We start from the raw sequence: 26,562 nt of genomic DNA on the forward strand, positions 1-26,562 counted from the left end.
AGTTTGTTCAGGTCAAGGTGAGACGAGAGGAGAAACTAGCCCTGTGCCTTGCTGGACACCACCACTCCAGTGCCTGAAATCCAACCTCCGCACCCCCATCAGCATAGTCCTCCCCTGGAAAAGATTGGAAAATGCAAGAATGTGCTTCTTTGACTCTGGCCTTCCTCTAACAGCCCTGCTTCTGTTAACACAGCCTTTCGCAGCTTCCTTAACGTCATTGGCTACGGGCTAGAGCTGTTGCTAGTAAAAGGCATTGTTCCTTTGAGCTAGCAGGCACTTTGTTCTTTCCCATGACACACTGTTTTATGAGCTCATTCTAGAGGAGAAACCTTCTATCCCTGTGCTCAGGTTCTTCAGAAGCACCTCACTGTCTCCCTCTGCCCACCCACCTGCACCTGACGACTGTGGGCTGCGCTCTCCTGGAAGCACTGTCAGATGCTACCAGACTACAGAGGAGAGTGCCCTTAATCCTGACTGAAGGTTTGGGAAAAGGCTTCTCAGAAGAGGTAATACTTGATACAGGCCCTGGAGGAGGAGGAGGAACAGTTTGAGAAGAGAGCTGTGAGAGATGGCATCCGGGTGGGTAAGAAATGTCAGTGGTCACGGAGGCAGCATGAAGGGAGTGTTGGCTGCAGAAACCTGGTGAGGCTCCTTAGAGACAGAGATGAAGCGGGAGATGGGGATGGAGATGGAGATAATAGAGACAGACAGATTGAAGATGGCAGAGTGGGGGCTAGGGGGAAGGGGGAAGGGGGATGAAGCAGGAAAGATAGATCAAACGAGACAGCGAAGAGCCTGTGTGCCTGGGCTTTATTTTGGAGGCAATGAGAAACAGAAAGTGTTTTTGAGCATGATGGGACAATGAGGAGTTCTGTGGTTTAGGAAAGCCAGCAGCCACGGGAAGTGCAGATTCAAAGCAAGGAAGCTTCCCAGGGTTTGGTGATGATCTTGGTGAGAAGTGACACAGGGATAGTGGGAATGAAATTGATAGAAAGGATGAAATTCCAGAGTATGGCTGTGCTCAGTAGACAGGAATCAGGGAGGGCAGAAGGAGAGTAAAAGGGTCCTCTGAGCTTCAATCCAGATGTTGAGGAGATGGTGGTATTATCAATGGAGCTGGAGCTCTTAAGAGGAAGAAGGATGGGGAAGAAAAGGATGAGGTTTTTGACAAGTTGAATATGGGGTGAGCATGGGTCCAACTGAAAGCAGTAGAAATACAGATGTGAAAAATAGATGCGGTAGAGTTGAAAAGTTGGGGCTCATTTTCACCTGAATGTTACCTGAGGCGAAGGGAAGAGAGGTCATCCAAGACAAAAGTACAGAATGAAAAGAAAAAGCAACTAAGCATGAAATCTTGGAGAATGTCCTCATTGAAGGGTGAGCAGATGAAGAGGAGCCCACAAAAAGACGGAGGAATTGTCTTCATTCACTCATTCATGCATGCATTCATTTGGTCAATAAATATTTTTTGGCACCTCCCATGGACAGGTCCTGAGCACCAAGGGTACAGTCAGAAATGATGAGTCCAGAAATGATGCCCTCCAGAACGTCCGGTGAGGAAGGCACTCAGGAAAATGCAGCACCTGCTGGAGGCCCAAAAAGGAGGGCAATCAGGAAGAACACAGTCTGATGGTGTCAAGTGCAGTGGAGGCTAAGAGGTGGGGAGGAAAAGATGGGAAAAGGAGAGAACTGGGGAGGCAAGAGGGACAAATGAGGGAGAAGAGAAGGGAGCGGAGAGACGATAGAGGCACAGAGTGGGGATTTGTCTGATTCAAGAATCCTAGGCTGGGCGCAGTGGCTCATGTCTGTAATCCAGCTCTTTGGGAGGCCAAGGTGGGTGGATCGCCTGAGGTTAAGAGTTCGAGACCAGCCTGGCCAACATCATGATACCCTGTCTGTACTAAAATACAAAATTAGCTGGGCGTGGTGGGGCAGGTGCCCATAGACCCAGCTACTTGGGAGGCTCAGGCAGGAGGATCGCTTGAACCCAGGAGGCGGAGGTTGCAGTGAGCCAAGATTGCCCCACAGCACTCCAGCCTGGGAGACAGAGCAAGACTCCATCTAAAAAATAAAAGAAAAAAGAATTCTGTGTTCTTTTCCCTGGCCTTACCTTAGAAAGCAGAGCTGACCTAATCAGGTTTACCTCCATTGCCATAGCAACCTCTAGGACTCACTTTGCTGCACATTCTTGAGACCTGAAGTGAAGAAGTTACTTTATATCAAGTTACCTACCAATTAGGCTAGCGATTTCTCTGTCTCTTAAAACATTCTTTTAAAGTCTTGTCATGTTTCGTCTTTCTAGAATTCATTTTTCACATCTTCATTCACTGGGATTCTGGACCATGATATATGTAAACACACAAAATACTAAAGATTGAAAATAAAATTATTCTGTTATCTGATTATAAAAGTGATCATTGTTAAAAAAAAAAAAAGCCTTGGAAAATACAATATAAAGTAGAAAATACAAATCACTTATTTCCCCACCACTCTTAGTGTTCTGTTGTTTTTCTTCCCAGTCCTGTTTCTAAACACATTTGATGACGTTTAAACATATTTTTATTGTTAATCTACAGTTTCATATATGGTTTTGTTTGCTAACTAATTATATCATGGACATTTCCCTATGCCACTAAAATAACTATAAAATCATTTAGTTATACATAAGCTTCACATTTTAGCCCTTCCTCTATTTTAATGTAGCAATTGTCCACCTTTATACATAAATATTTGTTCCTGAATCTTAAAAGTAGTCAAATTCATTCACATCTCAAAATTATATTTGTATTTACTTTTTCTAAGAATCTTTGTGTTTAATGTCTCATTCATTTCAAAGAGTAATATTAATACGATTGAAAATGATCACAGCATCTTTTGTCTCCAAATACAAGTTATTTTGAAATGTGATCTGATTTTATTTTGTAAACTCCATTATTAAGAAATTTGACCCAAATTTGAGAAATGATACATTTACTCTTGACTCATGCCATTCAGCCCTAGGTTTCCATCAATGCTTGTTTGAATTCCATGGGTATAGCACAGGTGGACCTGCTTTTTCAGATTTTTAGATTTGTCAGAGAATATTAATCCTTAACCTAAGGTTTTTTTTTTTTTTTTCCTGATTTCTCTCTTTACATTTATTTCTTTTCTTAGTTTCATTATGATATATGAAACTAACATATCCTTTGTATGAGGATTCAGTGGTTACATCTGAAAGCAAACAGGAAGTTATTTTTTGCTTGTTGGAAAAATTCACTTCCCTTAATGTAGCTTTTCCCATTATTTTACTCTCAAACATTTGGTGTACTTCTGTTTCACATGTGTTTCTTGTAAGAAGAATATGGTTGGATTTTAAAAAATTAACTATCTTTTAGCTGATAAGTGTAATTCTTTTTTATTTAATTATGATCATTGATATATTTGGATTTATTTTTACCATCTTTTTACACTTTCTAGTCGGTGAAATTCCTACTCCATTTTTTTCTCCTCTAATATTTTGGAATGTATAGATTCTAATTTTTTAATGGTTAAAGTTATTAATTAGATTCACCCTCCTCCTAAAACTTAGAGTATTTTAACTCTTTCTCAGTTTATAAGCTAGTATTATCCAGTATTTTCTTTCTATTAAAAAATCTTGTGAAATGTGTCATATATAGAAAAGTTTACAATATGCATGTGTGTGTGTGCATGTTTGCACACACACACACATACATTCATATATTTACCATTTTAAGAAATAGAATATGACCACTGCTTTAGAAGCTCATCTCTCCCAACCTCTGACTTTTATAACTTCCCAAATCAGATTTATTAGTGTTGATATTTATTTAGATGTATCCATGTGACTACAAATGTCTTTGATCACATGGTTATCTTTCTTACAACTTACAGCTCACATCTCCTTTCTGGAGAAGTATATATATCCTTCTTTCCAAAGTATATATATAAGTTCCTTTACTAAGAATCTGTCCATAGTAAATTATCTTGGCTTTTGTTCACCTAAATATATTCTATTGCATCCTCATGAAAGACAAGTCTTACTGGGTATCCAATTGTAAATTGAAACAGTTTTCCCAGCACTTTGAAGACATCATCTTGTAATCTTTTGCTTTCTGCTCTGTTCATAAGAAGTTAGATGTAAAACAGGAAAGCTGTCTTTTTCTCTAGCTGTTTTTAAGCTATTAAATTTGTCTTTACTGTTCTTTCATTTCACCAGGATAAGTCTGGGTGTGAATATTCTTTAGAATTTTTTGTACTTCCTAAATATAAGGAACCATACAAATGATTGAATATTGTGTCCATCTCATTTTCTCTAGTCACTCTTTCTGGAACTTTCATTAGATGAATGTTAACACTTCTCACTTACTTTCATGTCTATATCATGATATCCTTCTCTTTCTCTCTCTGAACCATATTCTAAGTAGTTTTGTCTTATCCAACTTTCAATTTATTAATTATACATTTCATTTCTAGTTTGTTAGTCAACTCATATGCTGAATTTTAAAATTCAACTATTTTACTTTCAGAAGTTAAGAATCTTTTTCGATGTTTCTAAGAGTATTTTGTTCCTTGCTAATGTTTTAAAGCTTTCTTTAAATATTGAAAACATATTTATTTATAAGGTATGGTTTTCTGGCACACTCTCAGTTTTTGTAAATATAGTTTTATTAAAACACAGGCAAGCCCATTCATTTGCATACTGCCCATGGCTGCTTTTATACTAGAATAGCAAGGCTGAGTGTTTTTGACAGAGACTGTATGGCTTGCAAAGCCTAAAATGTATACTATCTGGCCTTTTAGAGAAAAGTTTGCTAACCTTGCTCTATGTGATAATTCCAACCCAAAGCCTGAATGTCTGATTCTACTGTTTGATGTTTCTAACCCTGTCTGATGATGTCTTACTACATGGGTGGTCTTGTGATTTTATAAAAATTGTGAGCTCATTTTTGTTGAGGCACTAGTTGTGAGAATTTTATGAGGCTTGAATTAGAGAACATTCCTTATATTTGTGTTTACCTTTGCCAAGTGCCTGGTCATTTAAAAAAATTTTTTTTTTGGTTTGTTTATTTAAAATAGTTTCAGAATAGGTACACAGAGTGAATTTGAACCCAGACTTGAGGCCTGACTGGTGATTATAACTTCTGGTAGGGGGTAGGGACTTTTATTTTTTCTTCCAACCAAAATCAAGGTTAAGATGCAAAATTTTCTTTGCTATTTCCTTTGCATGGCAAATATTTTCTAGTTCACTCTTTTATTGGGAATGTGGGCCTTTGGGGACTCATTCCAAAGTCTCCATGCTGACACTGCACTGCTTTGTCGCCTGCCTCTCCTGTCCCCCCTTCCCCCGACATGGATGTAAAAACTGAAAGTTCTAATTTACAAAACACTGGCAAATGCCCTCAGGGTCTGACGCCTGCTCCAGTGAACATTTACCATGCTCATTCTGAATTCTGGCTTCCGACTTCATTTTTGGCCTCTGGGGATTAAGATACTTTAATTTCTTGCCAAGTTAGCTACTTATTTTATCCAGCATTTTAAAGGTGCTTTTTTGGGGGAGAATTTTCAGGATATAGAGTCTGTCATATTGCTGGAAGTAAACATCAGGAAATTTTTAAATGAAAAAACACATGATTAGGAAAATGGAAATAGAAAAGTTTCATAACATTCCAACAGGGTTCCAAGCCTACCTAATGTTTATTTATATCTGAGTTATGAGTGTTGTCTCTGGAGTCAGACAACCTGGGTTTGGAATCAGGCTCTGCCGCTTACTACTGGTAGGGGTGAGGGTGGGCAAACTTTTTCTGTAAAGGGCTGGATGGTAAGTACAGTTGTCGTTCAATATGCATAGGGGATTCCTTCCAGGATACCCCATGGGTAACAAAATCCATGGATGCTCGAGTCCCTGATACAAAATGGCCCAGTACTTGCATATAACCTATGCACGTCCTCTCGTATACTTTAAATCATCTCTGGATTACTTATAATACCTAATACCATGTAAATGCTATGCAAAGAGTTATGGTGTTGTATTGTTTTTAATTTATATTATTTTATTGTATTGCTTTTTAATTTTTATTTTCAAATATTTTTGATTCTTGGTTGGTTGAATCCACGAAAGTGGAGCCCTCACATATGGAGGGCCAACTGTATTTTGAGCTTTGCAAGCCATATGCAACTACTCAACTCAGTCACTGTATCATGAAAACAGCCATAAATACGTAATATGTAATGAATGGGCATGGCTGTATTCCAACAAAACTTTATTTACAAAAACAGGCACTTAACTGGATTTGAACTTCAGGCTATAGATTGCACACCCTGGCTATGTACGAGTTAATAAATCTCTTTAAGCATCAGTTGTTTCATCTCTAAAATGGAGAAAATAATAATACCTGTGTCATCCATAGGTTGTTTGAGCATTAAATTAGTGAATTTATCGGAGGCATTTGAACCATAGCAATTCCATCTTAAATAGGGGTAAAATGAGACTGAGACCTGCCGGGCTGCATTCCCAGGAGACTAGGCATTCTTAGTCACAGGATGAGACAGGAGATCAGCACAAGATACAGGTCACAACCGCCTTACTGATAAAACCGGATGTCATAAGAAAGCCCTCCAAAACCCACCAAAACCAAGATGATGATGAAAGTGACTTCTAGTTGTCCTTACTGCTCATTATATGCGAATTATAATGCATTAGCATACTAAAAGACACTCCCACCACTACTGTGACAATTTACAAATGCCATGGCAATGTTTGGAAGTTACCCTACATAGTCTAAAAAGGGGAGGGACTCTCAGTTCCAAGAAATCTCCACCTCTTTCCCCGGAAAGCTTATGAACAATCTACCCCTTGTTTAGCATATAGTTGAGAAATAACTATACTCAGTCAAGCAGCCCATGCCATGTCTCTGCCTATAGGGTAGCCATTCTTTTGTTTATTTCTCAAATAAGCTTGCTTTCACTTTATGGACTTGCCCTGAATTCTTTCTTGCTCGAGGTCCGAGAGGTCTCTCTTCAGGTCTGGAGCAGGACCCCTTTCCAGTAACAAATTCATGTTAGTGCTAACGTTAGCTATGATGTCGCTGCTGGAAGTGATGATGATGATTTGAAACCAGTTTCTTGATTGTTTAAGATCATAAGGTGTCTCGTCTTCAAATCATTTAAAAGCATCCAATGTAGCTTCCTATGCTGCCATTGATGACACACAATAGAAAGCTCACAATACTGCAGTAACGAACGACCCCCAAATCTCAGTGGCTTTAAAGAACTCAGATTTAAGTTTTGCTCATACTACATTCCATCACAGTGGTTGATGAGGGGTTCTCCTCACTGTCATTCCTCGGGGCCCAGGCTCATCGAGCAGCCACCATCTTGAAATCACTGGTCACTAAAGGGAAAGGAGCTTTGGAGGGTCTTTAAATAACAATTAAATGCTTGGTCTGCAAGAGATGTGTTATTTCTGTGTGCAGTTCACAGTCAGAGCTGGTCACATCTTTCTCTCCCACTAGCTTATTGCTTGGGTTGCTGGGCGTGTTGTCACAGACAAGCTTCATCTGTTGGCGCCTCCAAGGAGGGCCTAGAAGTGCAGAGCTACTCGCCCAAGGCCATATGCTTCCCAGGGCAGCCCACATCCAGGGAATGCTTCCTGTGTGGGTAGAAAGGCCCCGCCCTTTCAGCCCAGTGTGGGACAGTGTTGGGATTTGGCTCAGCCTGTTGTTTGGCAACTTGACTTCTCCCTCTGCCCAGTCCTGCTTCCCTCTTTTCCTTTCCACCGGGGTTGTTCCCAAGGATACTCGTTAATAAGCATCCTGTACACTAAACTCCATCTCAGGGTTCTTCTCCAAAAACCCAATCTGTGACATTCACCATGTGCCTAAGAGAGAGAAGGTTGGAATATCTCCTGAGGAACACCAAGGACTACCTTACTCACTAAAGTGAACACAGTTAGCCCTTATAGAGGGGAGAGACTAAGATCACAACCATGCTAATAGCTAATATTTATTGAGCACTTACCTGCCACATGCTGCACTAAGATATGTTACTTGGATTTGCTCATTTAATCTTCACAATGCCCTGTGTATTAAAACAGGGGATTAGACTAGGCAATGACAAGCTATGGCCTGCAGACCAAATCTGCCCACGCCTGGGGCTTTATGTATTGTCTATGGCTACTTTCATGCTATAATTGCATAGTTGAGTTGTTGTGACAGACATTGCATGACCCACAAAGTTGAAAATATTTACTATCTAGTCCTTTTCAGAAAAAGCTTGCCGAATCCTGTTTTAGGTATTATTTCCATTTTATAGATAGCAAAATTGAAGCTTGCAGAAGTGTGTGGTTTGTTAAATCACAGAATGTCAATTTTTAGTCATGTAGATCAGAGATAAAGTTCTAAGTCCTCCAACCAACTGAATGGACCCTTTCTCCCAGCCAAGAGTATTTCAAAGTTAATCTGAAAAACTAGTTCCCATCATGGGAAAGGGGCAGTCAGATACGCCTCATTATACCATCCTTCCTTAGGAATTCAGGCACAACTGACCAGCATCAACATTAAAACAGGGCAGGCATGGTGGTTCACACCTGTAATCCCAGCACTTTGGGAGGCCGAAGCGGTTGGATCGCCCGAGGTCAGGAGTTTGGGACCAGCGTGACCAACATGGCAAAACCCCATCTCTACTAAAATTTCAAAATTAGCCGGCCATGGTGGTGCATGCCTATAATCCCAGGTACTCGGGAGGCCTGAGGCAGGAGAATCACTTGAACCTGGGAGGTGGAGGTTGCAGTGAGCCAAGATTGAGCCATTGCATTCCAGCCTGGGCAATAAGAGTGAAACTCTGTCTCAAAAGCAAACAAACCAACAAACATTAAAAGAGACTTAAGACTGACAAAACAGACTCTTTGCAGTAATAAGATACCAACATGACAAATAGCAGACCCTGAAAGAAACTGAAGTATATTTTTTTACATATTCTGAAATGGCCCTGCGAAGGTGTCTCTTGTGGGGAAAATCTACGTTCCGTAGAGAATCTCCTTCCCTTTCCAGTTCTTTTCCTTGATCCAGGAGATAATTACCTGAGTCTGACATCTTTTTAAGTCTAATAAGAAACATTTACAATCTATTTTCTCTGAAGCCTGCTACCTGGAGGCTTCATCTGTATCAGAAAATCTTTGAATCCACCTATGACCTAACAATCCCCTGCCCCACCCCACTTTGTGTGGTCCCACTGAACCCATCTACACCTTTCCAGACTGAACCCATCTATACCTTACCTGTATTGATTGATGTCTTATGTCTCCCTAAAATGTATAAAACCAGACTGCATCTCCATTACCTTTGGTACATGTTCTCAGGGCCTACTGGGACTCTGTCATGGGTCACGGTCCTAATATTTGGCTCAGAACAAATCTCTTGAAATATTTTACAGTTGGACTCTTTTTGTCAACAGTCATGAAGACAAACATTTAAACAGCAGCCCCCTTCTGTGATGGCAGGTGCGGACCCCCCCACCCCCATGCCATTGATGGGCCTTTGTAAGTGCTCAGTGAATGATCAGGAATGATTTTCTTCCCTTCTCTTCTTTCCACCATCCTTCTTTGTAAAATTGAGGCCTCCTCTTCCATCTTTGCTCTAAATCCCCTCCCAGACAAGTTCTATTTTCTAGAGACAAGTGTATCCGAAATTGCAACCCTGTGGCTTCTCTCCACCAAGTGAAAAACACAAGAGACGCATCAGTTTTTGGTACCTTTGACTATAAAATCTCTGGAGGAAGTTCTGTTTTTCTGAAAATGGCTTTCTTTTACTGGAAGAGTTAGGGTGGTATATCTGTAGAGCCTGAGCTGGCTACCAGGAAACATTTCATGATGGCTGAGAAATTGTTCTGCATGCTGAACCTTGAAGTGATAACATAAAATGACAGCCTTGACAGACCCCCTAGAATCTAAGGCTGAGATTATCGGTTTCCAACTGCTTCCAGCTGAGAAGCGGCTCTCAGGGCAGCACTGAGTACTCAAAAGCATTCCCTCATAAAAGTGATTGTTCAAGGGGGATTCAAGAGTTTAATTCCTTAATGCCCATCCAGCTGCTTCCTAGATTCTTCCAGAACATGGGCCTTATGCCCCTAAATTCACTCCCATACTTAGAAGCAGAACTGGGAACTGAACTCAGGTTGTTTGATACCAAAATTTGTGCTCTTAACCATGCATTTCACTCCCTTCTGGTACACAAATATCCAGGATCATGTATTTACTTTCTACAGATACTGTTATACATGCTCATGTAAATTGTCTGGCAATTAGCTGCAAGAGGATTATAGGAAGAGATTCTACCTATCCATCTCTTTACACCACGCCTTCTGAAGAGAATGTCCCTGACTTTCAGAGAGAATCCTTGGATTTAGTCAGGAATATTAGATCCCTAAATAAAAATGTCTAAAATCCTTTCCCCATTCTTTGTTGTTGTTGGTTTTGAGATAGGGTCTCACTCTGTCACCCAGGCTGGAGTGGTGGTGGTGTGATCACAGCTCACTGCAGCCTCGACCTCACAGGCTCAGGTGATCCTCCCACCTTAGCCTCTCAGTACACCTGGCTAACTTTTTGTGTTTTTGGTAGAGATGGGGTTTCATCATGTTGCCCAGGCTGGTCTTGAACTCCTGAGCTCAAGCGATTCACCTGCCTTGGCCTCCCAAAGTGCTGGGATTACAGATGAGCCACCGTGCCCAGCCTGTTTTTTATTTGTATACATTTAAGGGGCAAAACTGCAGTTTTGTTACATGGGTATATCGGGTAGTGATGGAGTCTGGGCTTTTAGTGTGGCTGTCACCTGAATAGTATACGTTATACCCATTAAGTAATTTCTCATCCTCATTCTTGGTTCATTAAAAAACAACTGGCCCGGCCGGGCGCGGTGGCTCACGCCTGTAATCCCAGCACTTTGGGAGGCCGAGACGGGCGGATCACAAGGTCAGGAGATCGAGACCATCCTGGCTAACACGGTGAAACCCTGTCTCTACTGAAAGTACAAAAAACCAGCCGGGCGAGGTGGCGGGCACCTGTAGTCCCAGCTACTCGGGAGGCTGAGGCAGGAGAATGGCGTAAACCCAGGAGGCGGAGCTTGTAGTGAGCCGAGTTGGTGCCACTGCACTCCAGCCTGGGCGACAGAGCAAAGACTCCGTCAAAAAAAAAAAAAAAAAAAAAAAAACAACTGGCCCTCAAAAATGTCTAGGGAATGGTGCACAAATGAATGAATGAGTCAATGGATGAATGAATTAATCAATCTCTAGACCCTTGACAACTTAAGGATCTTGGGCAAGGTTTATGCCCTTGATAAACAAACAAAAAAAAGATAGTCAGCAGTTTTCTTATTGCTGACGTAGGCATCAGAAGGTACACAATCATTCATTGAACAAACACTGAACCTTCACTATGAATTGCATACCGTGTTACACACGGAGGATATGATATGCAAGGTCTCTGCTCTCAGCACAGGCAGGCCACCAGAGATGAGGCATGGAACGTAGTGTGGCCACAGGAAGCTTCATCTGGGGCTTTGGCCAGTTGCTTGTATGTAGGGAATAGAACATAGGGAGGCATACATGGATAGAAGATACCCTTTCTAGGAAGTGAAATGGGAGTGCAACATCCAGGTCGAGGATTGGGAAGGGTTAAGTGTAAGGTTCTCTGGCAGCCAGGAGATGTAACCCGATCCCTCTCAGCGGTAGCTTTTTAAACCTGGGCTTTAAAACCGGGAAACCTGGAGGAATCACAAGACACTGGGCTGGTTTTACTGGTCTCCCCTCTCTGTTTAGAAAGACAGCTCTTGCCTTGCATAGCTAGCGTTTCTTTGGTGGTGAGAGGGACTTCTGTATATTGCTCATTTTATCCGTATGATGATGATTTGTACTAGTTGCAATTCTAAGACTATGTCCTGGTCTCTAGAAACAAGGGAAGTTGAGAGCACAACAAAAGAGAGACGTTTTAAAAGCACTGACTATTTTAATGACATAATTCTGTCAATATTACAGTGTTTAGACGCAAATACAACAGGATTCTTTGTACAGAACTTTTCAAACCATTCATTTAGGATTAGGAAACTCCCCCGAGGGCCACTGCTTGATTCAGTAAAAGCAACTTAATTCAGGTTAGGGTGAAATTTAAGCAAACTCCATTGCTTAGCAAAATGCTGCCTGAAAACAGCTAAAGACAAGTCAGAATGTCCCTGAGCAAACCTCAGGCATTATTAACCAAGACCTGCCTTAATTCTGGTTTGTCTCATGATGAGCAAGGAGAAAAAAGTGTTCCCCTGCTAGAAGTATTCTATGTCTATTACAAAGCATCGATTGCGTGTTCAATGGCCATAAGAGAATGGATAATATACATGATAAGAGTTTGGAAGAGAGAGTAAACTGAAGTTAAGGGCATTTCAAAGGGCTTCATGGACGAAAGGATCTCGAATTCCAATTGAAGGAGAAGGAAGACTTAGTTGAGGAGGTGAGAGAATTTCAGAATGGTATCAAGGGAGGCTTGGAAGCAGGAATTTGGGTGTCATATTTCTACAGACTAGTAACTGATCAGGGTCTTTTTTTTCCTTCCAAAGAGAGAGAAGAAAAATATTAGGTTGATGCAAAAGTAATTGAGGTTTTGTAACGTAATGGCGAAAACCGCAATTACTTTTGCGCCAACCTAAATAGGTAGAGAAATGTAGTTGGAACAGAAGGTTTGAGGATGTCACCCAAGATTAGGTTGAAAAATTAAGAAGGAGGCAACCGGTGATGGGCCTTAGGTTTTAGAAGAGCAGACAAGGCCAGGACTTGATATGTAGAAGTGGAATAGTATTCTTTCTCCTCGTTTTCTTCTTTACTTCCAAGTTGCTTTGGTCACTATATAATGTCTGCCTCAGTTTGATGGCAGACAGAAAGATTATTGGGAAAAAAAAAATAGGATCAAGTGTTAAACTTAGGCAGCATCATGTTCTAGTGCTATTGGATGAAAATTCTAATGTAGACAAAAGATATAACAACTTTAATAACTCCCTGAAATTTAAGTAAAGAAGCAATTCTAGGCTGGGCACAGTGGCTCATGCCTGTAATCCCAGCACTTTGGGATGCTGAGGCGGGTGGATCACCTGAGGTCAAGAGTGGGAGACCAGCCAGGCCAACATGGTGAAAACCCGTCTCTACTAAAAATACAAAAATTAGCTGGTCATGGTGGCGTGTGCCTGTAATCCCAGCTGCTTGGGTGGCTGAGGCAGGAGAATCACTTGAACCCGAGAGGTGGAGGTTGCAGTGAGCCTCCATCTCCAAAAAACACATATAAAATAAAAGAAGCAATTCTAGCAACTCAACAACATGAAAGACACTGAAATTGAAGCAAAGCAGGAGGTTCCTTTTAAAACTGGATCACAATTTATAAATAGCTGTATCCAAATGGAGAGAACATTATTGCCATCCCGCACTCAAACAACCTTGCATGTGTCTGGGCACCTTTGAGCTGAAATTTAAGCAGGGAAACTAGTCATTGGAAAAATTCCCATGACTGAATGGAACGTCAAAGCTTGCTGTGAGCTGAGATGCACCACTGCACTCCAGCCTGGGCGACAGAGCGAGACTCTGTCTCAAAAAAAAAAAAAAAAAAGAAGTGTTTAAAACTGAAATACGAAAGTAAAATAAAACTTGGAGGCCTTCTGGTGATTCAAAGGCAAGTATTTCATAGATTTCTCTGTTGAGGTGCATCTCATTTTGGTGTGCATCCAAGTGTTTTCCAAGATGAAAAACTCCTTGAGAGCAGGAACATATTTCCTGTATGCCTCGTTGAATGCAGGCCAACCAGTGGCCTGATGAGGTGTGGAGGGTGTGAATGACAAGTGTAAATAAAACTGTGTTGACAGCTATTTAATTATCATGTAGTTTCATGTTAAATGTTCAAAAGTTCTGAATAAATGAGCATAACAAATCTCAGTGAAAGCTAAATTAATTAACACATTTTGGCTAGCTGCAGAGAGCCATTTCGCTGTCTCCAGGAGTCCCCACGGTGTGATACTCATCTTGATTATGTAAGGCAAGTGAGGAGGGGAAAGGAAAACTTTATTTTTAGTGAGTTCCCTTTTTGTTGATTGACTCCTCTAAATTTGTAGCAAGGCAGACCATGCCCCTGACCCATTTTCCTCTGATGGGTCTTGTTTCCCACCCTGTAGTTCCTTTTTTTTTTTTGAGATAGAGTCTCGCCTGTCACCCAGGCTGGAGTGCAATGGCATGATCTCAACTCAGTACAACCTCCGCCTCCCGGGTTCAAACGATTCTCCTGCCTCAGCCACCCGAGTAGCTGGGATTACAGGCGCCTGCCTGCCACCACGCCCGGTTAATTTTTGCATTTTTAGTAGAGACGGGGTTTCACCATGTTGGCCAGGCTGGTCTCAAACTCCTGACCTCGTGATCCTCCCACCTTGGCCTCCCAAAGAGCTGGGATTACAGGCGTGAGCCACCACTCCCGGCCTGTAACTCTTTTTTAATACCTGCTTCACATGCGATGATTTGTTCAGGATCTGTTTACCCCAGGAGGCTGCTGCTCCCAGTGGACAGGGTCTGTTATTGCCATGGCTGGGCACTGAGGGCCAGCACAAAGGCACTTGCTGGTCCAGGGGCAACTCTGGGTTGCAATCGAACAACATATTAATTCTAACTTCTCCATCTAAAATGGAAATCTGTTCTGAATTTTCTGTAAGTTTCTATGGAAGCTAGGTGAGGACCTATAGTTGTTCAATAAATGCTTGTTATATGAAAACAAAAGGGAAGGGAAGGGAAATGCTAGGGTAAACCTCATTTCTACTTGTTGCTCTATTCCTGGGGGTACGTCATCTTTTTCTGCAAAGCAGACCTGTTTCTACCTTTGCTCACACAGCTTGGTAGACGGACACTAACATTTTCATCACATGAGCCCACATGAGCCTCTGCTTTAATTCTGCATTTGTAAAGCTTCATGTTTTTTTTCTCATGGAAGCAGAGTCATAGGTGGAGGAGGTCACACATTTCTAAACTCCATCACCCATACTTTTTTTTTTTTTTTTTTAAATGGAGTCTTGCTCTGTCACCCAGGCTGGAGTGCAGTGGTGAGATCTCAGCTCACTGCAACCTCTGCCTCCCAGATTTGAGCGATTCTCCTGCCTCAGCCTCTCAAGTAGCTGGGATGACAGGCACCCACCACGACATCCGGCCTCATTTTTCTATTTTATTTTATTTTATTTTTAGTAGAGACAGGGTTTCACCATGTTGGCCAGGCTGGTCTCGAACTCCTCACCTCAATTGATCTACCCACCTCCGCCTCCCAAAGTGTTGGGATTACAGGTGTGAGCCACTGTGCCCGGCCCCCCACCCTTACCTTTTGATGAAATGGTTAAAAATACAAAACAGACTGTGTGAGTGAATAAGGTACCTATTTTTGAGCAGTCATGAGCTGAAGATTCCATTCTTGGCCTCCTGCTTGTGTAGGAGAACACGGGACTTCCTGTCCCTATCAGTCCCTACCACTTTGTGTGAGGTGTGGGACAGCCAGCCACACTGTGCTAGCACCTAATAAGATTGCAGATTTAATTCTAGCCCAAATCTGGACAAATTGATGTTCAGGTTAGAGCTAGCTGATGTTCAGAAAAGGCTGCCAGAATCCTAATGAGCAGCCTGAGGAAATGGAGCCATAGATTCTGTTTAAAATTCTTCTCTCCTTTCACTTCATTTTTTCATTTTCTCCGCCTACTTCTCTGTCTGCTCCCTTTCTCATTCATTGCTTTCTGCTTCCCTCCCCTTTCTCCATTCATTCCTCTTCCTTCTTTGCCTCTATCCGTCTTTCTGCCTTTGTGCCTGTCTTTCCCTTCTCGCCCTCTCTCTCCTGCTTCCTCTCCTCTGACTTTCCTTTCCCACAGTCTCTCTCTTGCTCTTGCTCTGTCTCTCTTCCTTTTATCTACAGCCTATTGGCTTCTCATTTCTTTTCCTTCTCCCCTCCCATTTTCTTTCTAAGAATTTCTTGATGAACATGAAAGAGGACTAAAAGGAGCTCCATGAAATCCTTGCCTGGAAGAAAACATGGGTGGATGCTCTTCTGATCATAGGCAGCCACTAAATTTGATTTGTAGCTGATCTTAAATGTAGGAAAAGATTTTCAATTACAAAACTCATAAAGTGTAAAGATGAGGGAACCTGGCTGCGTTTTGAGTTTGACTAATGGTCTCAAAGCGCTTTAAAATGTTTGGCATTTGCCAGCCTTTCTTTCTTCTCCTAATCCTCAAACTCATGAGTTTTTATGGGAAACATAATCCTCTTTTCCGATTCATTTACACTTAGCTCATCTGAGTATTGTTTTGTAAAAACCATCTGAAGTCCAAGAAGTTTTATGAGATCTTTAAAGGCTTGTTTTTTGAACCAGGAAGTTGTGTACTGCCAATATAAATGGACCTTGAACTCTAGGGGGGTTTGAGTCCAGCATCCATAGCATTAAACTGGGTCTAGAATTGGCAAAGGCCCATCCCTATGGCTGACAGAAACTGGGCTTTCACTTTCAGAATAATAGTGAGTTCAGTGTTTGGGATGAGTGGCCATCTCAAATGATAGTACATGGGGTACATAATAGGTTTTTCAAGGATTATCTTGCTAGTTACGTAAATAGCAAGAGACTTATGTGGAAAACTGTGATTTTACTGGAGTCTCCCAACTACAGAGTAGGGCTGCTTGCTCATGTGTATATTTCCATATTAATTGTGTGTATACACGCACGTACACAAATGTGTAGAGGGATGGGGTTAACGTTCACATTAGAGATTTATTTTTGTATTAAAATTTTTTTTTTCTTTTTAGTTTTATTATTTTTTTGAGATGGAGTCTCGCTTTGTCGCCCAGGCTGGAGTACAGTGACACAATCTTGGCTCACTGCAACTTCCACCTACAGGGTTCAAGTGATTCTCCTGCTTCAGCCTCCTGAGTAGCTGGGATTACAGGCACGCACTACCATGCCCAGCTAATTTCTGTATTTTTAGTAGAGACGAGGTTTCACCATGTTGGCCAGGCTGTTCTCAAACTCCTGACCTCAAGTAATCTGCCTGCCTTGGCCTCCCAAAGTGCTGAGATTACAGGTGTGAGCCACTGCACCTGGCCTTTTTTTTTTCCTTCAGAGTTGGGGTTTCACCATGTTGCCCAGGCTGGTCTCAAACTCCTGAGCTCAAGTGATATGCTCACCTTGGTCTCCCAAAGTGCTGGGATTACAGGTGTGAGCCACCGTGCCCAGCCTCACACTAGAGGTGGTGTTTTTTTGTTTTTTTTTTTTCTTTTCCCCTGTGGTTTTATTTCAGAGATGATCTGATTGTGATATATCCAAATCTATCATAAGGCAGGTTGTAACTGGGTTGAAGATTGGTGTGAAATGCCCACCTCTCTATTGCTGTGGGTTGAGAGGAAAACTGCATTATGTATTTTTTAATGGTTAAAAAACATTTTTCTGCAGAGCCAAAGAGCATGGTTAAGGTCATTTCTCTCCCAAATACTAGGATCTCAGGCAGAGTCCCAGGCCTTCTGGAAACTGAGGCTCCAAGAGGTGAAATGACTTGCTCAAGTTTCCATGGGAAGTTGATATGGTTTGGCTGCGTCCCCTCCCAAATCTCGTCATGGATTGTAATCCACGGGTCGTGGGAGGAACCGGGTGGGAGGTAATTAAATCATGGGGGTGGTTACCCTCATGCTGTTCTCCTGATAGTGAGCTCTCAGGAGATCAGATGGGTTTTTAAGGGTTTTCCCGTCTTTTGCTTCGGCACTTCTCCTTGCTGCCACCATGTGAGGAAGGACGTGTTTGCCTTCCCCTTCTGCCACGATTGTAAGTTTCCTGAGGCCTCCTCAGCCCTGCAGAACTGTGAGTCAATTAAACTTCTTTCCTTTACAAATTAACCAGTCTTGGGTATGTATTAGCAGCATGAGAACGGACTAATACAGAAGTAAAGCAGCAAGTAGAGCCCAGCTCCCCAGAGTCCCCATCCAGGCTGTGCCCTCCACAGGTAGCTGCCACTTATTGCCGAAAAGCAGCTTTAATGCTTGCCATCTGTCCATCTGGGGCTTGGGAGTGACCCACTAGAATAGCCGATCCACCACTGAAGACAGGTAGAGCCTGGAGGGATGCTGTCCTTTACTCTTTCCCGAGCTTTCCCCTGTCTGACATCTCTCCTCTCCTGTCCTGGCTCTGCAGAATGTTGTAGCTATGCTAATCACCCTCCTCCCCACCTCCATCTATTTCAACCGCTGTTACGGAATCCCTACCTGAGAGGTAAGAGCTCTGTGAACTGATCTGAGTTTCAGGTAGGAAATATTTTCCCTACGTGTTGGTGAATTTTCCATAAGATGACAAAGAATTGTGGGCTGTACTATGATGCAGGCATCATACAAATCAGGCCGTCCCCTGAGAGGTCTATCATAATCTCACAGTGTTGCTTCATTCAGTTGTTGTTTTTCGTTTTTAAGCTTTCATTTACATCTTCTCTCCCTAACAAGAGAGGAAGTTTCTTCAAGACAAGGGCTTTATGCCTTGTGGATCCTTTGTATTTCCACAGCCTCAGTGCCTCCTTCAGAGATGGAGTGGGTATTTATTAGCTTCTGTTGCATCCTTCATACAGAACCTGGTGCTGAGAGACAGCTTCTTCTTTTTTGTTTGTTTGTTTGTTTCTTAAGACCAGTCAAGTACAGTACCGAGAAGAGGGGAAAGAGTAGAACAAGGAATTGGATCTGTAACTGACTGTGAACAGTCAATTGAGGTAACTCATTACCTTCGAACCAACCTGGGAGGCAGCCTTGTGACTCACCTCAGTCCTCAATCTTCTCAGCTTGTTCACTTTGGCCTGGCTCAGAGGCTGACCTAGAATGATTCTGTCTAGAAGGACCCTGGATGTTCTTAGAGACACAGACTGCTGGGGCTGGAAGGGACTTTTCATCCAATTCCTCTGTGACAGAGGAGGAAGTCGAGGTTCGGAAGGAGAGGTGAGCTGCCTGTGGTCCTTTAGCTAAAGGCAGTGTTAGGACTGGACCTGAGGGCTCTTCCCTCCAGTCCAGCGCTATTTATTCCATGGCAGTGCCTCTCAAACCATGTTCTCACAAGCAGCCAGTGCTCAGGCAGCTGGACTGAGGCCCTGCCTGCCAAATCAAATATTGGAGGTCCAATGTACAGAAAAAAAAATTAATTAATGGGTTAAGTTTCCTTAGGGTTAAATGATTTTTCCATTAATACTTCTTAAACCATTGTCACCTGTTATTAATTGTCTACTAGCCAATGCAAGAAGGCAACAAAACAAAAGGATAAGCCACAAATAAATAAGAACAAGAACAACCAAAGCCTTGGAAACACACCATCATTCTTAAGTTAAAGGCTTTAAAAAAAAAAAAATAGAAGAAGACTGCTATGACTATGGACTTTCTATTGCATTCACATAATAAAATCATGCATTCTACTAGCGACATTGTTTTGAATTCAAATGCTAAAAGTAAATATGTCATTATTTCATGGTTTTCCCCAAAGAGTACTATGACCCCCCAGGACTCTATCTATCCCTGGAACATTCTGCCATCTCTCTTAATGGGTCAGGTCATCTACAAGTTGGGTGACACTGTCGGATTACGGTCCGGTGAAATGATTCGTCTTTATTGAAAACAAATGGCTTAGGGTTGTCAGGGATCCTGAACTCTAATCCTGTCCTAAAGGCCCAGGGACAGGGCTGTCTGCGGTTGTCTCTATCGGTTCTCCCCGTCCACGCGGGCGCCCTCTGCTGCCCGCTCTGCACTCCCATTCCTGCCAAGCGAGGAGTAGGGTACCAGAGGCTGCAGACTGAGAAGCAGCCACGGGGACTTTACAGCCCCACAGGGAGCCATCTAAACGGTCTCCGATGGAGACCTCAGCGCGCCCAGACAGCCCTTTCTGGGGCCCGATTTGGTATTTGAATTCAACCCCGCAGCAAGTATCCCAGCAAACACGGATAAGAAAATGCCGGGGCTTCCAAACAACATCAAACGCATAGGTCTTCTGCAAGGACAGGACCGTTGAGTAACTTTGCTGAGCCCTTTGTCCTCTCCCGGGACACAGAACCGGGGCGTGGGGACCTCCACCTCGGCGACCCACGGGAGCAACCCCTGTGGATGTGGAGGGTGGCGGCGCGCCTTCAGGCTCCTCACACGCCTTCCCCAATTAGGATCTGCCGCCTGACGTCACGTCTGCCGGAGATTGGCTGCTCAGGTCTGACACTCGGGGCCACGGGAGAGAAACTTTTAAAAGACTTCGCCGCCGGGGCTGCCTCGGAGTGTCCCGCGCGCTCTCGCTCGCTCTCGGCCACCCTCGCCGGGCCCCGCCGCGGCGCGCGCTGCACCCCCGGTCGGGCGCGCGGACCCTCACCTTGCACTGCCCGCTCCCCTCGCCCCTCCCCGCTCCCCGGGCTACGCGCTCCCCACCCCCACGCCCGCCCCCTGCTCCCCGCCACAATCGGCCGGGGTCTGGGGCCGCTCAGCTGCCCGCAGAGCCTCCTCCCGCCTTTCCCGAGCTCTCGGCAGCTCTCGGGGGAGCCCGAACGCGCGGGGAAAGGCGAGCCGCACGGCCGGGGGAGGGGGCCGGACCGCGCGCGGCCGGTCGCGCCGGCTGGGGCCCGCGATGGCGGGGGCCTGGCTCAGGTGGGGGCTCCTGCTCTGGGCAGGACTGCTCGCGTCGTCGGCGCACGGCCGGGTGCGGAGGATCACCTACGTGGTGCACCCGGGCCCCGGCCTGGCAGCGGGCGCCTTGCCCCTGAGCGGGCCCCCGCGTTCGCGGACCTTCAACGTCGCGCTCAACGCCAGGTACAGCCGCAGCTCGGCGGCTGCGGGCGCCCCCAGCCGCGCCTCCCCCGGGGTCCCCTCGGAGAGGACCAGGCGCACGAGCAAGCCTGGCGGCGCGGCCCTGCAGGGGCTCAGACCGCCGCCGCCGCCGCCGCCGCCGGAGCCGGCGCGTCCCGCGGCCCCCGGCGGGCAGCTCCACCCCAAGCCCGGCGGCCACCCGGCAGCCGCCCCGTTCGCCAAACAAGGCAGGCAAGTCGTGCGCTCCAAGGTGCCGCAGGAGACCCAGAGCAGCGGGGGCTCCAGGCTGCAGGTTCACCAGAAGCAGCAGCTGCAGGGGTAAGCCCACACCCCCTTCCGCCCGCCAGCCTCGCGCGCGCCGCCCGCTGAGGGACCTGCGGGGTCAGGGCCACTCGGAGCCTGCGGTGGCCGGGGCGCTCGCGCGCGGTGGGTCGGCTTTCTCTCCCCGCCTCCGCCTGCGCTGAGCGCCGCGGGAAGAGCGGAGTGCGGGGAAGCCCAGGGACTTTTACTGACGTGAAACTCCGAGTGCATTGTTACCGAGCTGCGGGTAAACACAAAAGGCATTTCTGCCTGGGGCGTAACCTTCTGCGCGCAAACCCAACTGCTCCTAGAAGATGGGCGTAAACTTGAGGTCACTACAGTTTAATCCCTCAGCATCAATTAAACTGCAACTGAGTTTTAATTTTGGTCTAGCTAATGAAAAAAATGTTTCGAGGGCAGGCTAGCCGTAAAGGTCCAGCTCCTGTTCTGCGGCCTGGAACTTTTCAGCATCAGATAAATCATGGGCTTGGACTTCCTTGCACCTGTGGAGTCTGCTTTCCTGTGGTGGGGTGTCTTGGTATTGATAAAAGTTTTGGTTGGAATGTTTCTGTTATTGGGCGCTCATAGTCTCTTCCCTTCGTGGGCCTCCTATTTCCCCCAGTTCGTCTCAGGTTGGGGTGTAGGGGAAAACTTGTTTTGCTTAGTTGGCATGTTTTTTTCAGGGGTGATAGCAGGCCATGTGACCTCACTCCTTTTTGGACAGTTCTCTCTGAAACTCATTTCCAGTTTAAAATGTTGGCCCAGATAATAGAAAAAAAAATAATTGGCGCTACTGTAATTTGGGGGTAAGAAAACCATTTGTTGGGCCCTTGTCCTCCCTTCCTGTATAGGCCTAGGTTATGCAGGCTTTTTGGTTCTCCCAGCATTCCCTGATATATGTTTGGGCCTTGCCCCTCTGCTTGGGCAGCTTTGGGTTGGGCATCCAGGGTACCTGTTAGGACTCTGTCTCATCCAAAGGGTTGCAGAAGCTGGAGGCTGGCCTTTCTGGAACATGCTGGAAGCTTGGGTTCTTGGGAAGGGAGTCTTCCTGCTGCTGGACTCAGCGATCTTGCTTTGTTTCAGGGTCAATGTCTGTGGAGGGCGGTGCTGTCATGGCTGGAGTAAGGCCCCTGGCTCCCAGAGGTGCACCAAACGTAAGTTGCCACGTTCACAGTGGCCCTGCACAGTAGGCAAAGTGGGGGGGGGGTGTCCACATGGGGGCATCTCATAAGGGCCACTTGAAAGGGCTCGGGGGAAGTTGAAGTCTGAAATACGATCCATCCATTACCTGCAGGCTTCATTACCACCTAGGAAGGGCTGGGTCAGGGTAATGTTAGTATGAATGCCAGCAGCAATGCATTGCATCCAAGATTTCTCTGAACTCAACAGAGATATTCATCACTCTGGCACATCTGTGAATCAGGAGCTAGGAAAAAATTTCCATTTGAGGATATGCCATATGGCAGAACCAGTGTAATTAATTTGAACATGATACCAACAAATGAAAGACATTCTTTACGGTGATGGCAGGAGGGGATTGGGGAGTAGAGGGCCCTATTCTGGAGTAAAACATCAATAGTTTTTATAGCTTCCTGAAAACAGCAACCAGAATCCTTCATCCTTGAGGCCTGATGGTTTTCTAGAATGCACTTCTCTGCTGCTCTTCAGAACTGATGGGTGGGGTTCTCTGCAGTGCTTCTGCAGTTCACATGCATGCCCAGCAGTATTTTAAAAAAATGTGTTAATGATGCATATAGATTTGAGAACACTGGAAAATTTTTCTCCTATGCATTGTGAAGTTAAGGATCAGGTTAAATGTATTCTGAGGCTCTTCTTGATGAATTGATGCTATTGGGTGCTCATTGGACATAAAGGAGTCTTACCTTCCCCCTCAGGAAAAGTGAAGCATTCTTAGTTGTTCTTTGCATAGAGACCGAGGCATTCCTATGTGGATTGGAATTGTTCAAAATTTCTGATGCTCGGATTTTGAAATACAGGTGGATGAATTTAAAAAAATTTCGGATACAGTCAATCTAGTGACCTTGTTTGTTGAAAAATGTCTTCAATCCTGAAGGAAACAGAAGGGCTTTGGCATAATGGCCTTACTTTTGTAAAAAGGTGAATGTCCACAGGTTTTATAATGTCTTATGATCAAGCAGGAATTACAGACATGAACAGCCTTCTGACTATCAAATTCAAACCACTAGATCAGAAATGCTCAGGGTTCTAGGCATTTTAGATTAAGTCATAATTTTTCACTTTTAAGTTCTTAAATTATACTTGTCAGAAATGTGTTAGCATTTGTTTAGAATTTAGCATTGCTCAGGCCAAATGACATGCCCTCCCCTCCCCTCAGTAACTCATTCTGTCCAAAACCTGGTATGATATGGTTTGCCTGTAACATGGAGATAACACATCCGTTACAGCACCAATGCAATGGGATATTGCTGTGTAAAGATTAAAAATACATTTAATCTTTATACTGGTGCGATGACTCACGCCTGTAATCCCAGCACTTTGGGAGGCCGAGGCAGGCAGATCACTTGAGGTCAGAAGTTGGAGACCAGCCTGGCCAACATGGTGAAACCCTGTCTCCACTAAAAAATTAGCCAGTAGACCTGGTGCAGTGGCTCACGCCTGTAATGCCAACACTTTGGGAGGCTGAGGCAGGTGGATCACTTGAGGAGTTAGAGACCAACCTGGGCAACGTGGCAAAACCCCATCTCTACTAAAAATACAAAAAAATTAGCTGGGTGTGGTGGTGTGTGCCTGTAATCCCAGCAACTGGGGAGGCTGAGGCAGAAGAATCGCTTGAACCCAGGAGGTGAAGTTTGCGGTGAGCTGAGATCACTCTACTGCACTCCAGCCTGGGTGACAATGAGTCTGTCTCAAAAAAAAAAAAAAAATATATATATATATATATATATATATATATTACCCAGGCATGGTGGTGCATGCCTGTAATCCTAGCTTCTCAGGAGTCTGAGTCAAGAGAATTGCCTGTACCTGGGTCGGGGAGATTGCAGTGAACAGAGATTGTGCTGGGCGGTGCAGAGACTCCACCTCAAGAAAAGAAAAGAATTCAGAGCAAGATTTTACAGATAGGCAGAAGCTCCTTGATGCCTGTTGGAGACAATGCTCTAAGGCTTTAATCAGTTTGCTTGGCAAATGCAGTTGAGTGCCCTCTCTGAAAAGAGGATAGGCCCCCCATTTTCAGGTTGCCTGGGGATTCGGGGATCCAAAGATGTTCTAGAAGATCCCAAGATGCTCCAGATCTTGGGGAATCACCTCATGGCTTCCTGCTTCTCCAGGCAAGAGAGGCAAAGACGTGTGTGTGCCTAGGTTTAGCTGGGTTTGCCGCCTGGTAAACCAGAGAGAGATCACAGAAGACTGCTGGTCAGAAAAATCAGGGTTGAAGTTACTTACAGGGCTCTAGAGGAAGTTGCTATATTAGTTTAATCTTACGATACCTACAACCAATGCTTCTAGCATTTGGCTTAAGTTTTCCTACCAGCTTCTAGGAGGTAGCCCTTGGACAACACCAGGATCTATGTGGTTCTCAGCATTCAGAAGATTAGCCTTCCTGTACTTCCCAGTTTAACAAATGAATTTAGGTACAAATACTAGAAACTTAATTCACAGCTTTCTTCAGAAATAATTGTGTTTTTAAAAGGCATGCTGGGGTAGTCAGCGTGCAGTCCAAAATAATGTATCTCTGAGATGGATATTTAAAATAGGGGACTTACTTTGCATGTGTCTGGGAGGTCCAGAGAGCTGAGAGAGCCTTCTACCTTCAGATGGGACCACTGGGGCTCCCGCTGATGCTGTAAACCTTGTGTCCATGGCTGAGTAGTGTGATGCCAGGAAAAACTCCTGGCTTTGGGACCAGAAGACCTGAATTCAAATGCTGAAACCCTCACTAGCTATGTGGCCTCGGGGAGTTCACTTGACCTGTCTGGCCTGTATTTTCCCATTCAGAAATGCCTGTGCTAAAACCTTACCTTCTTTGTAGGATGGTTGCACGTGTCAAGATGAAAAAAATGGGTATGAAGGCCTTGATGAAACCAGGAAGATTAATATTAGAGATTAGTGTTGGATCAAGCCAAGTAAATTCTGTCTGCTTTATCGATGACTTGGTTTTCTTCTGTTTGTGGTTTCCTTCTCTCACCTCCCTATTATGCTGAGATTGAACAATTACACTTGGGTATGGTTTATTACACATAAGAATACAAAAACCAATGATATGCCCACATGAAGTTCCCCCTTATAATAGTCATCATAAAATGTGCATATACATTTAAATGTATAACCCAGAATGTCTTCTAATTGTCATTACACGTTGAAGATAATGAAGAATTTGAGTTTATATAGGTCATGTCCAATTGATGCAAAAGAAATGTCTGTTTAAGAGATTGGAAGTGTTCATGTTGTTCAGTGTTTGCCTAATCCAGTGAAGAAAATAAGGTATCCCTTTGAGCAAGTCTGGATTGTTTTTAGTTGATTGAAACCTAATTTAAATGGACCATGATCAAATGCTTCTGAAGACTAAAGATTTAGTGAACCTTAAATTGCAAATCAGAGAGATGTGAACAAGCAAGCGGCAGACCCACACAGGGGCAAAGAATAGATTCGTGCACTCACCAAGGTGGTCCTCCGGGCTATAGCCACCGAGTCACTATGTAGAGACGCCTGGTTGCATGTTAATGTTGCTTTTCCAGACACCCTTTGTGTGTGGATCCCTAGGAATTGAAATTATAGTGTGGGATGTGTCATTTTAGTTAATACTGGATGACGCTTGGTAGCGTTACCTGTTTTGAACAACAGAGATGGAGAGATGGACCACATTTTGACTCTTTCCAAGGAATTAACATTTAAAGGAAGGTTTTGTGGGTTAGGGACTTTGTCTTCCAAGTGGGGCATTAAACCCCTGATGTGTAACATTTTTGCTTCCTATCATTTTTGTAGTGTTTTTTTTTTTTTTTTTCGTATACCCAAACTGAACCTCCCCTCATGGCCTCATTGCTTCTTTCAGTGTTTTCGCCCCCGTCTCAGGGTAAGTGCAGGCCAGACAGAGACATTGCCGGTAGGCTCAGCTTTAATGAGAACACTGGACATGGGAATAGGCAATACAAAAGAATGAAAGAGAGGAGAGTGAGGCTGGGCTGGCAGGATTATGGGGTAGAGAGAAAAGAGATGATGGCAGATATGAATCCAAAGTGGGTGCTTGGCACGTTGCAGGCCTTCCATACACGCATGGATGGTTCTTGCATTTACTGTTTAGCTTTTACCATGTGCCAGGTTCTATGAATAGAGGAGAAACACAGCCAGCTGTAGAGAGTGCAGGTCTGTTTTTACTCACTTAACTCATGGCACATCAAATGACTTGTTCTCTCCTTAGCAAGAAACAGAAAATCGATATTCCATTGCTTT

General features: G+C 44.2%; 1 protein-coding gene and 1 long non-coding RNA gene across 2 annotated transcripts in view; both read left to right on the forward strand.

Annotated features, from left to right (window-relative positions):
- The first annotated feature begins 369 nt into the window (after positions 1-369).
- On the forward strand, positions 370-19,491 carry LOC112605361. Its single transcript, XR_003115396.1, has 4 exons — positions 370-592; positions 1,286-1,377; positions 1,489-1,658; positions 18,576-19,491. It is a non-coding gene; the product is annotated as an uncharacterized LOC112605361 (long non-coding RNA).
- A 1,016-nt stretch (positions 19,492-20,507) lies between these two features.
- LTBP1 (latent transforming growth factor beta binding protein 1) overlaps positions 20,508-26,562 on the forward strand; it is a 448,496-nt gene continuing 442,441 nt past the window's right edge. The window contains exons 1-2 of the mRNA XM_025354196.1: positions 20,508-21,150; positions 22,216-22,286. Of these exons, the coding sequence (XP_025209981.1) occupies positions 20,654-21,150; positions 22,216-22,286 (568 nt within the window). The 5' untranslated portion in view covers positions 20,508-20,653. The remainder of the gene's footprint in view (positions 21,151-22,215; positions 22,287-26,562) is intronic.

The sequence above is a fragment of the Theropithecus gelada genome, chromosome 13 (assembly GCF_003255815.1).
Source record: "Theropithecus gelada isolate Dixy chromosome 13, Tgel_1.0, whole genome shotgun sequence".
Lineage (NCBI taxonomy): Eukaryota > Metazoa > Chordata > Mammalia > Primates > Cercopithecidae > Theropithecus > Theropithecus gelada.